The sequence below is a fragment of the Hemitrygon akajei genome, chromosome 6 (assembly GCF_048418815.1).
Source record: "Hemitrygon akajei chromosome 6, sHemAka1.3, whole genome shotgun sequence".
Taxonomy (NCBI): Eukaryota; Metazoa; Chordata; class Chondrichthyes; order Myliobatiformes; family Dasyatidae; genus Hemitrygon; species Hemitrygon akajei.
This window is the reverse complement of record NC_133129.1, coordinates 150,314,103-150,328,424: the sequence shown is the minus strand read 5'-3', so window position 1 is coordinate 150,328,424 and position 14,322 is coordinate 150,314,103. Positions and strand designations below refer to the sequence as shown.

Below are 14,322 nucleotides of genomic sequence, written 5' to 3'. Positions count from 1 at the left end.
AGGCAACGCTTTGGAGTAAATGAAAAACCACATGTCCACAATGCAGATAAATCAAATTGAGTAACTTTATATAAATGCCTTACACATAATCTTCTTTACTTAGACAAGAAGTAGGCATGATATGTTTAGAGTGTATTTTTTTAGAACTCTGAAGATATTTTACCTCTCTGTTAGTAGATGCTAGAAATCAGCAGAAGACAAAGCAATTTACTAACCTGGATGTTTTTCATTCATACATTAATTTGCAGTGATTTTTTCTTAATCCAATTCCGTCTAGATAGCCTCCAATCTGATGCCATGAACATTGATTTTTCTAACTCCTGGTAAATTCTCCCCCGTGCCCCTTCTCCCTTTTTACATTCTCACTCTAGTTCCCCCTCTCACACCTCCTCACCTGCCCAGTTTCTTGCTCTGGTGCCCTTCCTCTTTCCCTTTCTTCCATAATCCACGGTTCTCTCCTATTAAATTTCTTTTTCTTCACCCCTTGCATCTTCTACTTATCCCTTCACACTTTATTTCCCCCTCCCCAGTGATCCACCTTGCCCCTCATGCATCAATTGCCAGCTTATACTCCTTCCCCTCCTTCCTACCTTCTTATTCTGAATTCTGCCCCCCTGTCTTTCCAGTCCTGATGAAAGGTCTTGGCCTGAAATGTCACCTGTTTATTCCCTTCCGTAGTTGCCACCTAATTGCGGAGTTCCTCATGATTTCCAGCATCTGCAGAATGTCTTGTGTTTACAATATCATTGGCCCTTTATTTTGTTTCACTTTGAGCTCTAGGAACTGGAATGTGTAGTAAAATGTAGGCTAAAAATATAGTCTTTAGTGGAGCCTGTAGGGCGTAAAGTAAATTTCTATTGTGTTTGAGATTCAAGTGTCATGCATAGGAGAAATTCCTTACATAAGCAGTTGTGGAAGAATTTCTTTGTACCATCTCCCATCATGCCTTGTGTAGCTGGATCCTTGACTTCCTGTCGGATCACCAGCAGGTGGTAAGAGTGGGCTCCCTCACCTCTGCCCATCCGACCCTTAACACAGGTGCTCCTCAGGGCTGTGTACTAAGCCCCCTCCTTACTCTCTGTATAACCTTGACTATGTCCCCACCCACAGCTCCAATCTGCTAATTAAATTTGCTGATAACACCACACTGATAGGCCTAATCTCAAATAATAATGAGGCAGCCTGAAGAGAAGAAGTCATCACCCTGGCACAGTGGTGTCAAGAAAACAACCTCTCCCTCAATGTCACAAAAACAAAGGAGCTGGTTGTGGACTACAGGAGGATTGGAGACAGGCTAGCCGCTATCTGACAACAATGGATCTGGGGTTGAGAGGGTGAACAGCTTTTAAGTTCCTTGGCATAAACATCACTGAGGATCTCACGTTATTTGTATGTATCGGCTGTGTGGTGAAAAGGCATAACAGCACCCCTTTCACCTCAGACGGTTGAAGAAGTTTGGTGTGGGTCCCCAAATCCTAATAATTTTCTATAGGGGCACAATTGGGAGCTTCCTGATTGGCTGCATCACTGCCCAATATGGGAACTGTACTTACCTCAATTGCAGCACTTTGCAGAGAGCGGTGCGGACAGCCCAGTGCATCTGTAGATGAGATCTTCCCACTATTCAGGACATTTACAAAGACAGGTGTGTGAAAAGGGCCTGAAGGATCTTTGGGGACCCGAGTCATCCCAACCACAAACTGTACCAGCTGCTACCATCTGGGAAATGGTACTGCAGCATAAAAGCCAGGACAGCTTCTTCCACCAGGCCATAAGACTGATTAATCCATGCTTATACAACTGTATTTCTGTTATATTGACTGTCCTGTTGTATATACTAATTATCATAAATTAATATACATTGCACATTTAGACAGACATAACGTAAAGATTTTTACTCGTGTATGAAGAATGGAAGTAATAAAGTTAATTCAAGTTGGAGGGGTCAGTTTGAAGGATCACACAAAGTGTATTGAGTAGCATTTGAGGGGGGCATGATTAGCAGGGATAGTCTGGGGAAGGAATGTGCGTGGTGTGCATCTGGAGGCTGATGTGATGAGTGGAAGTAGAGTTTATATAGTGGAGAAGATTTGGAAACCGCTTGAGTGAGGAAATGATTGGATACGAGAGCTAATTGGTGAGGGTATTGGCTACGTGATCAGGTGGGAGGGGAGGTTAGTAACAGGAGAGGATCAGCAGGAATAGATGGCAGGAAAGAATGGAACAAACTAAGTGTAATCACAAGCGATTCTGCAAATGTTAATACGCCTCAGACTCCATGACTGTGGGCCAAGCTTGGTTAGACCTTTTAAACGTTAGGACCGGCATCAGTGCTTGAGATCCATGTTGCCTGTGAACCTTGTGTGAATAGTAGAACTTTGTTCCAATGACATCAATCAAGGTCTTTCTCATCATCTGTAACTTAAATGTGACAGTGGTGTCAACAATCATCACAGTTTGTTTATTTAAAATATTCTGAGAGGTCACTAATTCATTTTGGTGTGCTTGGCAATTGAAAGATTATTGAAGTCTTCTTTTGCACTGAGAAAATAGTTTCTCAAGAAATTTATGATTTTTTTTTGAGCAGATCCTGGATGAAGTGGAGAGGAGGCGTGGAATTTCTGCTGCTCTGGTCTATCCGTTCATGAGGAGTCTGATGGAGTCTCCGTTTCCTGCACCTGGAAGGACCATAAAAGTCAAGACATTTCTACCAGGAGCTGGAAATGAGGTGTGTGATTACCTGTAGTCCAATGGAGAACAGGAACTGGGCAAAGGTTTATGAGAAGCTAGCAGTGGGCTACTAAAGCTTCACATATCTTTGCATTCCAGCAAATATCTTTAATATTCTCGGCTGAGTTGAATCTTTAATCTTTGTGAGACATAAAAAGTACTCGATATTGCCTAAAAGATCTACAAATAGTGCATTTTATATCAAAGGTTTGTGGCAAAACAGAGGCCTGGCTGCAGATCATAAGCCAGTAATTCAAACAAGATGTCTTTTAATCACAAATCTTGAAAAGAAAGCTGAACTGTTTTAACAGCAGTAAAACTAGCAGTCTAAAAATCTTTCTTAAACACTTTGCCAGTAAAGTGCTTTTCTTTTTGTAACTATATTTAAAATTTATTTTCTACATTTCATTGGTTCTGGTGATAGAGATTTAGAACATGAAAGCATATAGAATTATATCATGTGCATTCATCTCCTCTGTAAGCAATGATTAACATTGTTTCCATAGTGCACAGAGAGCAAGAGTACTGCTTAAATCTAAATATCATGGTCCAAGTGTAAATAAGAGTCATTGTACGATGTCAATAAAAACAAGGGAAAGAAATGATCAAATTAGAGTTATTTTTAAAAAAAACTTGTGCAGGACTGATCTTCAGCTGTTGGTTTCATGGTATTTTTGCCACAATGAAAGGATAACAATGGTTTCTAAAGCATGGTAAAGTTAGAAAGATTATGAATATTGTGATTCCATCTGGTTCCCTTTGAACTCCGTGCTGGATTCTTGAATGTTGTATTTCAGTTTCTGTAGGTAATACATGTAGCCAAACTTGGCAATATGAGTTAACAAATGGATATTCTCTGTTTCAATCCTTGTCTTAAAATGGTGAAGAAAGGAATGTCATACATGCATTTCTGAACTTTATCCTATCTTAGTGGTTTGAAGAATATTTCAGTTAAGTCTTAAATAGAGCATAGTTAAGTACAAAACAGGAATTGGCCCTACAGCCCATAACTGCTGAACACTATACCAAATTAAACTAACTCTGCTTTACTTGCGTTTGATCCTTATTTCTGTATTTCATACATATTCATGCGTCTACTTAAAGTCTTCTTAAACACTATGGTCGTAGCTCTTTCCACCACAATCCCAGCTACACTTTTACTGCACTTATTTGTGATATTAACAATTAGTTTCCACAGAAGCATCACAGGAGTCTGATTCCAGTGTCTCTTCTATTTCATATTCCTTAATTTTATATTCCTTTGCCTTCACTAGCTATGCCACTGTGTCTTTAACCAGTTTCAGTGATCTAGGTTCAGTCGTGATATTTGTGTCAGGTAGCCTCCCACATCCTAGAGACATAGCCACACCAAATTTCCCTCAGTGCGTAGGCAAGTAGGGTGCTGGTGCTGATGGGAATGAAGGGAGGATAAAATGGGAATTGGGTGAATGGGTTTTTGACGGTCAGCACAGGCCATAGGCTTGTTTCTGTGCTGAACGATCGCTGGACCTTTCACTGTGGGACGCCTCACCTCAGCACTCTGACCTCTGACTTTACTGTTTCAGGTGATTGAACTCCGTCGTCCCATGGACTCCCGGTTGGAGCACGTGGATTTTGACTGTCTTTTCCATTGTCTCAGCATACGCCAAGTTATCAGGGTGTTTGCTTCTTTGCTGCTTGAACGGCGGGTTATCTTCATCGCAGATAAACTAAGGTAAACAAAATGTAGCATTATATTTTATTTCCTTGAATGTTTCTTTGAATACTGTGGGTCACAAGAAATCGGGGGAAATATATCATGGTCGCGACCCTGACCGATAATGTTTTATCCAGTAAAAAGAACCTTGCAATTATTTTGTGGAATTAGCGAGACAAAGGTCATTTTGGTGTTAAGGTGTCATAGAAAATCTTAGAGTCATACAGCCCTTCGTCCCACTGTGTCTGTCCTACCCCTATGGACCTGCACTTGAACCAGAGCCCTCCATACCCCTACCATTCATGTATCTATCCAAACCTCCGATAAACGTTGAAATCAAGCTTGCACGCACCACTTGTGCTGGCACCACTCTTGCAGCCCTCTTTGGGATGTGAGGGGAACACAGTCACGGGGAGGAGGTGAAAACTTCTCATTGGCATTGCCCAGGGCAAGGATTGAACCCAGGTCACTTCAGCTGTGGAGCACCTCCGTAGAGTCATTATCTGTGCATGGTAAATGCATCTATTAAAGTTAAAGGCAGATAAATTACAAATGTATATTAAAATTATTAATTATAGTTTCACCTAAACATTTAAAAAGTCTGTCAGAAGGGAAAATGTTTCAGAAGCTAAGAGATTTTATTGTCTCTTTGCTGACACACAATTCATTGAAAGAGTTGTTGGGTAATCTGCTCTGACAACTGCATCAAAATTAGCTGGTGATCTGTTTCTGGACAATGTACCAGGAGCACTGCAGACCAACTCTTCTATTTCCCATCTCCCTTGTATGAGAGGCTATCATAAACTGCTCAGGGTATCCCAGAGAAGTCCACCTAAAAGTTTATGGTGTCGTCGTAGGTTTTGGTGCTTTATCTGCTTTGGGTGTTTGTGTTGTTTGGTACAATTCTCTTGATCTGGATGAATGAAGAAAATTGGAAAAATAAACAGCATGTACCGCGTTTTTGTTTACTGCCCAAATCAACAGGAGGAGAAGTTGTTTAGAAGTGATGGAAAGGAATGCAAGGCATTTCACAAATACAGTCACTCCAGACAGGAAATTAAAATTGTTTATCAGAGTTGAGTAGAATTGCACAGAGATAATGAGAGGTTATTAGTATGTGTGTTACTGTTCCTGTTGAATTTCAGTGGCATTATTGGGTTGTTTTACTTCATACATTCTACCTGTTACATCCTATCTCTTGATATCTTCCAGCACAAAGGGGGCATAGACAAACTTTTATTTTGTTTCCTCTTATGATATTCAATTTTTTGATCAGGGAGAACAACTACTGAAAGATGAATTATTGTACAGCATGCCAAGTATCAGTTCTAAACGTAGCACGTTGATGTCTGGATTAGATCTCACTGCCTTTAGTTATTGCCCGATTGTCTGGTCCATGTGGCTAGTGTGCTGTGGACAGCGGAGCCTCCAGCAGCACTCTGAGGTAGTTATACATCTCTGAAATGTTCAACAGCTGGCAAAGCCTGACCCGATTTACTAGCTGTCAGAGCTCTGGGTGTGTCAAATTTTCCTGATGTAATAATCCTTAAAGTAAATAATTCTTGAAAGTTGAAGTTAATAGGAATGATCACTTAAGCATTGAATACAGAACAGCACAGCACAGTACAGGCCCTTTGGCCCACAATGTTTTACCAACCTTTTGACCTGCTCCAAGATCAATCTAGTCATTCCCTTCCCAGTGAACCTTCCATGTTTCTTTCATACATGTGACTATTTAGAGTCTCTTAAATGCCCCTAATGTATCTGCCTCTACCACCACCCCTTGCAGTGTGTTGCACACTTACCACTCTCTGTTTTTATAAAAAACTACCCCCGACATCGTCCCATACACTTCCCTCCAATCACCTTAAAATTCTGTCCTTCCTACTAGTCATTGCTCCCTTGGGAAAAAGGTGCTGGCTGTCCACTCTCTCTATGTCTCTTATCATTTTGTACACCTCTATCAAGTCACCTCTCATCTTCCTTTGCTCCAAAGGCAAAAGCCCTAGCTCGCTCGACCTTTCCTCATATGACATGCTCTCTTATCCAGCAGCAGCCTGGTAAATTCCCTCTACACCCTCTATCAAGCCTCCACATCCTTCCTATAATGTCATGACTGGAACCGAATGCAATATTCCGAGTGTGGTCCCACCAGGGTTTTATAGAGCTGCAACAAAATCTCACAGTTCTTGACTCAATCCCGTGACTAATGAAGGCCAGCACGTCACCCACCCTCTTAACCACCCTATCAGTTTGCAAGGCAACTTTGAGGGATTGATGGACATGGACCCCAGGAGTCCTCTGTTCCTTCTCTTCACAGTTTGGATTGAACACTATCTGACATTCTCAGCCCGATCTGGGTCCTATCAATGTACTGTTGTAAACTAGGGCAAACGTCTCCGCTATCCACAACATCACCAACCTCCCTGTCATTGGCAACCGTACTAACCCACTTAAAACGTGATTTTAAGACCACAAAAAAAACCTACTTTGTTCTTTGTTGTTTTACTCTCAGCGCTACAATCCTCGTTAAAATTGACATGGCCTCTGATCCACTGCTGGGTATAATCTGATGCATCTGTTCAGCAAGCCTGGCATTTATATGCATATGCAAAAGCACTATCCGGAACTGCTATGGTTCACTGGCACCACCCAAGTCAATGTTTACGTACAGACCTGAAAAAAGGAGTTTTCATTCTTTCATTCCCCCACCTCAACTCCCAATCCCTACCTGTAGAGTTTCACAGGAGGGCACTGTATATTACAGCTGATGATTTAATTTCCTTTATAATATTTTAAGTCACTGGTTTAATGCATTAAGATTTTATAATTTTAGCACAATTGTCAGTCTGATTAAAGTAGAATAGAGTTCACTTTCCCACTTCTAATTTAGAAAGGTGGGTAGAACTTTCTCCTCTTTTCCAATGTCAGAAATTTTATAGGTTGATGGAAATTAGACAGCATCACAAGGAGCAGATTACGTGAACACATGCACAGGAGTACTTATGTACAGAAGTGCACACATGTGGATAGCTGCTTCTGATATCCAACATCTGCAGCTGGAGACAGGAAGACTGTGGCAGCCCACTCACAGTCTTCTTGCACCGCATGCTACAGTGGCCGTATTACGTAAGCAGACCAAGACTAAAATAAACCCTGGCCTTCTGAGAAGAGAATGAAAAGTAAACAGAAAAGCGCAAGTCAAAACGAAATGGGCAATGGTCTGAGTGACACTTGAAACATCAATAGAGGGTGACATTCTGTGATTATTGCAGTGAACCTTGGAATGGAATAGGGATTTTGGTCAAGCAATCGAACGTGCACCTCGTTTTCTACGTGCCATTCAGGCAAAAAAGAACTTTTCCCAGGTTCTGATGTGTTTGTGTTGATTCCTGTTTAAAGTTCTGCCTATTGAAAATTTGGACTGGGCATTTCTTGTGTTTCACCTTCACAAAGTTGTTTTGCACTGTCGCATGTAAATGTTGTCAAAGTGTGCCTAAAGACTTCATAATGGAAAATAGGTCAGAAAGCCCCCACCTACAACCATCATTATTATTACTCAGAAAATTAAGGAAAACACCACACTCAAACTAATGAATTATGGAAATGTGAGTGAACTGTCTGGCCATAATTTTGTACCTCAGACCTGTCCATCCATCCATTTTAATGTAGTATTAACAATGTAGCTGTGCACACTGTGAGCCTGGTTGGAGCATCTGCACGCTGATTCATGGAGACTTGTACCTGTGACCCCACTGCTGTCTGTAGCACAGGATGTGCTCAGTCCATTCACTCCTAGGTATGTCCCCTATCCCTTCTCTCCATTTTCCATGATCCACTCTCTCCCCATTACCTGTACAATTTCCCTCCTCCTCCCATGCTGGTGGAGAGAGTTCTTTAATTCCATGAATCAGCAAGCGAATGACACAGCAATATCTGCTTTTAATTTTGTGGGTCAGGCTTTAATGGTTCTTAAGGGGAGAAAAATACCATGAGGACTCTTTCAAGCAAGAACTTAGCATCTGTTTTGGAAATATCTGACATGGTGCTTGGATAAAACTTAAGTATTCATTTCACGCACCAAACATGGGTAAAATCCTATTTCAGTGATTTATCTCTGCATTCTCCTAGTGTTGCCTGGTCTGGAATGAAGGAAGTTAATACTAGCAGAGTGGAAATCTATTCTTTTCACCAGTACCAATGTCTCTCCTTCTGATGAGCAACATTTGATACACCTGATCCTTGATGCATGTACAATTTTACACTGCCATTCATTTGTGCTATTTTTGCATGGTTTGTAAAGATATCGTTTGCTGTCAGTGGCCAAGCATTCCCAGTCTCAGAATGTCAAGAAGTATAATCATTCTTCTTTGCAGTAAGTGGCTTCCATATGCTTGTCTAGCGAATAGTAACGATAACACAAAATATTTTCTGTATTCTTCTGTACGCAGATACTGTATATACAAACCAATAGTATATACAGTATTTATATGACCATTAAACAGAGGCGTTTTCAGTCAGCTCATTGAACATGCTCCAGTGTTCCATTATGGCTGATTTATTATCCTTCTCAACCCCACTTTCCTGCCTTCTTCCTGTAACCTTTGAATACTGACTAATCAAGAACTTTGACTCAGTGACTTGGCCTCCACAATCATCTGTGACAGTGAATTCTGAGGATTCACCATCCACTGGCTAAAGAAATTCCTACTTCATAAGACCATAAGATTTAGGAGAAGAATTAGGCCATTTGGCCCATTGAGCCTGCTCTGCCATTTCATCATGGCTGATTCATATTCCCCCTCAGCCCCAATCTCCTACCTTCTCCCCATATCCCTTAGCAGCCTGATTATCAACCTCTTCCTTAAATATACACAACTGCCTGTGGCAATGAATTCCACAGATTTACCACTCTCTGGCTAAAGAAATTCCTCCTCATCTCCATTCTAAAAGGATGTCCCTTTATTCTGAGGATATGTCCTCTGAGACTCCGGCACCATTGGAAACATCCTCTCCACATCCACTCTGTCGAGGTCTTTCAACATTCTATAGGTTTCAATGAGGTCACCCCTCATTCTTCTGAATCCCAGTCAGTAAAGGCCCAGAGTGATCAAATGATCTTCATATGACAAACCTTTCAAAATCAGAATCATTTTGTAAGCCTCCTTTGAACCTTTGCCAATGTCAGTACATCCTTCCTTAGATAAGGGGCCCAAAATTGCTCACAATACTCCAAGTGAGGCTTCACCAGTACTTCATATGGCCTTAATCCTTTCTGTTATTTTCGAGTCCTCTTGAAATTAATGCTAACATCTTATTTGCCTTCCTCACTACCCATTCATTGCTTCCACACTCCAATGAACTGGTAGCCAATTCCCTTAGAAATAATGTAATGCAGAGAATGAACAACAGAAACAAAATTCAAAGTAACTATTATCACAGTACATATACGTCACCATATACAACCATGGGATTCATTTTCTTGTGGGCATACTCAATAAATAACCGTAATAGAATCAATGAAAGATCACACCAACTTGGGCATTCACAGTAAAACACAACAAACTGGTGCAAATACAAAAGAAATAAAAAATAAAAATAAATAAATGAGCAGTATGTATGGAGAACATGAGGTGAATAGTCTTCGAAAGTGAGTCCATGAGTTGTGGGAACATTTCAATGATGGGCAAGTGAAGTTGAGTGAAGTTATCCCCTTTGGTTCGGGAGCCTGACAGTTGAGTTGTAATAACTGTTCCTGACCCTGATGGTGTGATTTCTAAGGCCCCGGTACCTTCTTCCTGATGGCAGCAGTGGGAAGAGAGCATGTCGTAGGTGGTGGGGGTCCTTGATGATGAATGCTGTTTTCCTGTGACAATGTTCCATATGGATGTGCCCAGTGGTGGGAAGGGCTTTACCCATGGTGGACTGGGCCATATCCACCTCTTTTTGTAGGGCTTTCTGTTCAAGGTTTTTCCATTCCAGGCTGTGATGCGGCCAGTCAATATACTCTCCACTACACATCTATTGAAGTTTGTCGTATGAGTGAAGAGATGGGTGACAAGTAAGATTCTGAAAAGAAGACTGTATCAGCTCAGGTTGATCAGGAAGCAGTACTGAGCAAGAAATAATTTCCAAGGCACCTGCTCTATAATAAGTGTGCAGGCTAGTCTGAACTATTGCTAGCTATGGCTCTTTGCCCAGCCAGAAGTGTTCTCTGATGGGACACATCAACGTGAGAGGAGAGGCATGGGTTTGAATATCCTGAATAGTTCTGACAATGGACCATTCCACAGATGCTGCCTGACCGGATGAATATTTGCAGCAATTTTAACTTTTATTTCATTGAATGACACGCATATTTTGGACTGAATACTGAATTATTCAAATGGTGAGACAACTTCAGCTGACCAGCTTCCTACTTTGCAAATAGAGGGTACCCATTGTCAGTGTTCAGAAGTCTGGGTTCAGGGGCTTTGAATTTTAACCCCCATTGCTTGTGAAGCAGAGTTCTTAGTCACAAACACGTTAGGAAAAACAATTAGGTAAAATTGAGATTTACTAATACCACACAACCCAATTGCATTACCCTCCCCATTCCCAGTGGGATCATTTCCCACTTTGTATGCCTTTTTCCTCTTGACCTGTACCATCACCATTTCCCTGGAATGGTGTTGAAGTCAATTTAGGGACAATAGAGGAACAAGTCCCGATGGCTCACCTATGGCTCACCAGTCCTCCCGAGGCTGCGGTATCAAGGAAATCTCTTCTGATTATCAGGGTTTTTCTGTCCTGAACACCATTTGTAGTGGGGCTGGGGGGGGGGGGGTCTCTGCTGCAGCGGCTCCAAGCTTTAGTGTCTGGACAATGGGAGCAGGAATCCTGCAAAGAAACGACTGTGCATATCTCATGACCGTTGACCAAGGGAAGCTGCTGAAGAGCAATGAAAGAGAGAATAGACAGACGTCTGTTGGAAGTGGAAGAGTGATACTGGTGGTGGATAGAGTTCGAGGAGGGAGACAAGTTTCTAGAATTGAGCCAGTTGACCACTGCGATTGGGATATATCTGGACCTTCCTCCTCCAGCTTTACTGAGCCGTTTTCTTCAGTCGTTCTCAGATTGTCACAAGGGCCACTTTTATTGCCTAACACATGCTACCTGTGAGCTTGAAAAACACCTCCAACTTAGTGATTTTCAAGTACACTTCAAAAAGCTGTTAAATGTCACTCACAATAACCTACAGCATATATGTCAAACTCAAGGCCCGCGGTGGAATTATCTTTGGCACGCGAGATAATATCTAATTACTATTAAAGCTGGCCCCAGTAATCGAAGCGCCTATGGCGTATGATATGGCTAATGCTGAGTTTATTCAGGTACCAGGTTTTCAGGGTTTTTAGTGTTTATTCGGCAGTCTTGCTCGGCAGTCTTCTTCATAAGAAACGGAATTTGTAAAGTGAAACACTTTGTAGTTATAGCAGAGACTGAGACACATGAGAGCAGGCTGAAAAAACGGAGGCAATGAAAGCTGCGTTCGCACGCGTCCGACTGATCCGGCCCGCATGAAGCTGCATTTTGCTCAATCCGGCCCGTGACCTAAGATGAGTTTGACACCCCTGACCTACAGGCTGGACTAGGTAGCCGTGAGCAGCTTTATTTCCCTCAAGGACATCAGTAGGCCAGGTTGTTTTTACATCAATTTAAGAGTTTTGCTGTCCTTATTTTACTGGGATCAAATGTTTATTGCAGTATTTGTATAAACTGAATTCTAATTTTTAAACCCCCGCAGGGACAATTTGAACCTGCATTCTTCAAATTATTAGTCCAGTCATCTGGCTTACTAGAGCAATGACATATCCATTCCCATTAATACGCACATCTACTGAAGGTTTTTTTTAAAATGCTTATGAACTCATTAAGCAAAAATCAGAAATAATCAGAAAGGCCGGTCTCAGTCACAAGAAATCTCACAGATATTGTCTCAGCAGCAATACTGAGCTAGACAGCGGGTTGGGTTGGTTGGTGGAAATTTTTTTTCTGAAGTAGATATCATCTCTAAATTTTTTTGGAAGGCAGTCTAAACAAACACAGCAAAGAGGTCCTTCTGACAGCTAATGACAGCATTCGAAAGGTATGTACTTCACTTACAGTTTGTTCCTTTGATCCACATTCTCAGAGTGGCCTCGTTCTGTCAAACATGTTAGAAGTTCATCCTCCTAGTTCATTTGTCCTTGAAATTAGTAATTAAAATGAATAGTAACATCTGGAAATCATCAAATAAATATTTCACCTTGGAGCTGCAGTGCAACAACTTGGCCACCAGTGACTGATACCTTGATTCTCCTTCTCGAGCTGTGCCCTTTGCCGTATGATAATTAACTAATGGGGTAATGGATGTTAATTAAAGCGGTTTATGTTGATAATAAGTCCTCTTCAAAGATTTCTCTGTAATTTGTTAAGGGTTACGGCAGCATGTCAAAAATGTAGGAAGTTCAGATTTAGTTCACTTCTGGAATGCTGTTAACTGAGAAATGCTTCATTACTTGAAGACATGAGGGGCTGTAGTAAATTGGTTGGAGTTTGTGGATACGTGTGTTTCTGTATGCCCATGGTCGTCTTCTGCTGTAACCCATCCACTTCAAAGTTTGATGTGTTGTGCATTCAGAAATGCTCTTCTGCACACCAGTGTTGTAATGTGTGGTTATTTGAGTTATTGTCACCTTCCTGTCAGCTTGAACCAGTCTGGCCATTCTCCTCTGACCTCTCTCATTTACAAGGCATTTTCACCCACAGAATTGCCACTCACTTGATTTTTTTTTTGTTTTTTGCACATTCTCTGTAAACTGTATAACCATATAACCATATAACAATTACAGCACGGAAACAGGCCATCTTGGCCCTTCTAGTCCGTGCCAAACACTTACTCTCACCTAGTTCCACCTACCTGCACTCAGCACATAACCCTCCATTCCTTTCCTGTCCATAAACCTATCCTATTTTTTTTAAATGACAAAATCGAGCCTGCCTCTACCACTTCTACTGGAAGCTCGTTCCACACAGCTACCACTCTCTGAGTAAAGAAATTCCCCCTCATGTTAGCCCTAAACTTTCGCCCCTTAACTTTCAACTCATGTCCTCTTGTTTGAATCTCCCCTACTCTCAATGGAAAAAGCCTATCCTCGTCAACTCTATCTATCCCCTCATAATTTTAAATACCTCTATCAAGTCCCCCCTCAACCTTCTACACTCCAAGGAATAAAGACCTAACTTGTTCAACCTTTCTCTGTAACTTAGGTGCTGAAACCCAGGTAACATTCTAGTAAATCTCCTCTGTACTCTCTAATTTGTTGACATCTTTCCTATAATTCGGTGACCAGAACTGTACACAATACTCCAAATTTGGCCTCACCAATGCCTTGTACAATTTTAACATTGCATCCCAACTCCTATACTCAATGCTCTGATTTATAAAGGCCAGCATACCAAAAGCTTTCTTCACCACCCTATCCACATGAGATTCCACCTTCAGGGAACTATGCACCATTATTTCTAGATCACTCTGTTCTACTGCATTCCTCAATCCCCTACCATTTACCATGTATGTCCTATTTTGATTATTCCTACCAAAATGTAGCACCTCACACTTATCAGCATTAAACTCCATCTGCCATCTTTCAGCCCACTCTTCTAACTGGCCTAACTCTGCAAGCTTTGAAAACCTACTTCATTATCCACAACACCACCTATCTTAGTGGCTGTAGCGACTGTTGTGCATGAAAATCCCAGGAGATTTACAGTTTCTGAGATACTCAAACAATGGTCAAGGTCACTTAGATCACAGTTCTTCTCCATTCTGAAGTTTGGTCTGAACAACTGAACCTCTTGACTGTGCCAACATG

The 14,322-nt window shown here is 41.4% G+C and overlaps 1 protein-coding gene across 5 annotated transcripts in view; it reads left to right on the top strand.

The window, feature by feature from the left end:
* dennd2b (DENN domain containing 2B) overlaps window positions 1-14,322 on the top strand; it is a 438,424-nt gene that overhangs the window by 374,646 nt on the left and 49,456 nt on the right. For all 5 annotated transcript variants that reach the window (XM_073049545.1, XM_073049543.1, XM_073049547.1 and 2 more), the window contains 2 exons: window positions 2,588-2,728; window positions 4,296-4,444. In XM_073049545.1, the coding sequence (XP_072905646.1) occupies window positions 2,588-2,728; window positions 4,296-4,444 (290 nt within the window). The remainder of the gene's footprint in view (window positions 1-2,587; window positions 2,729-4,295; window positions 4,445-14,322) is intronic.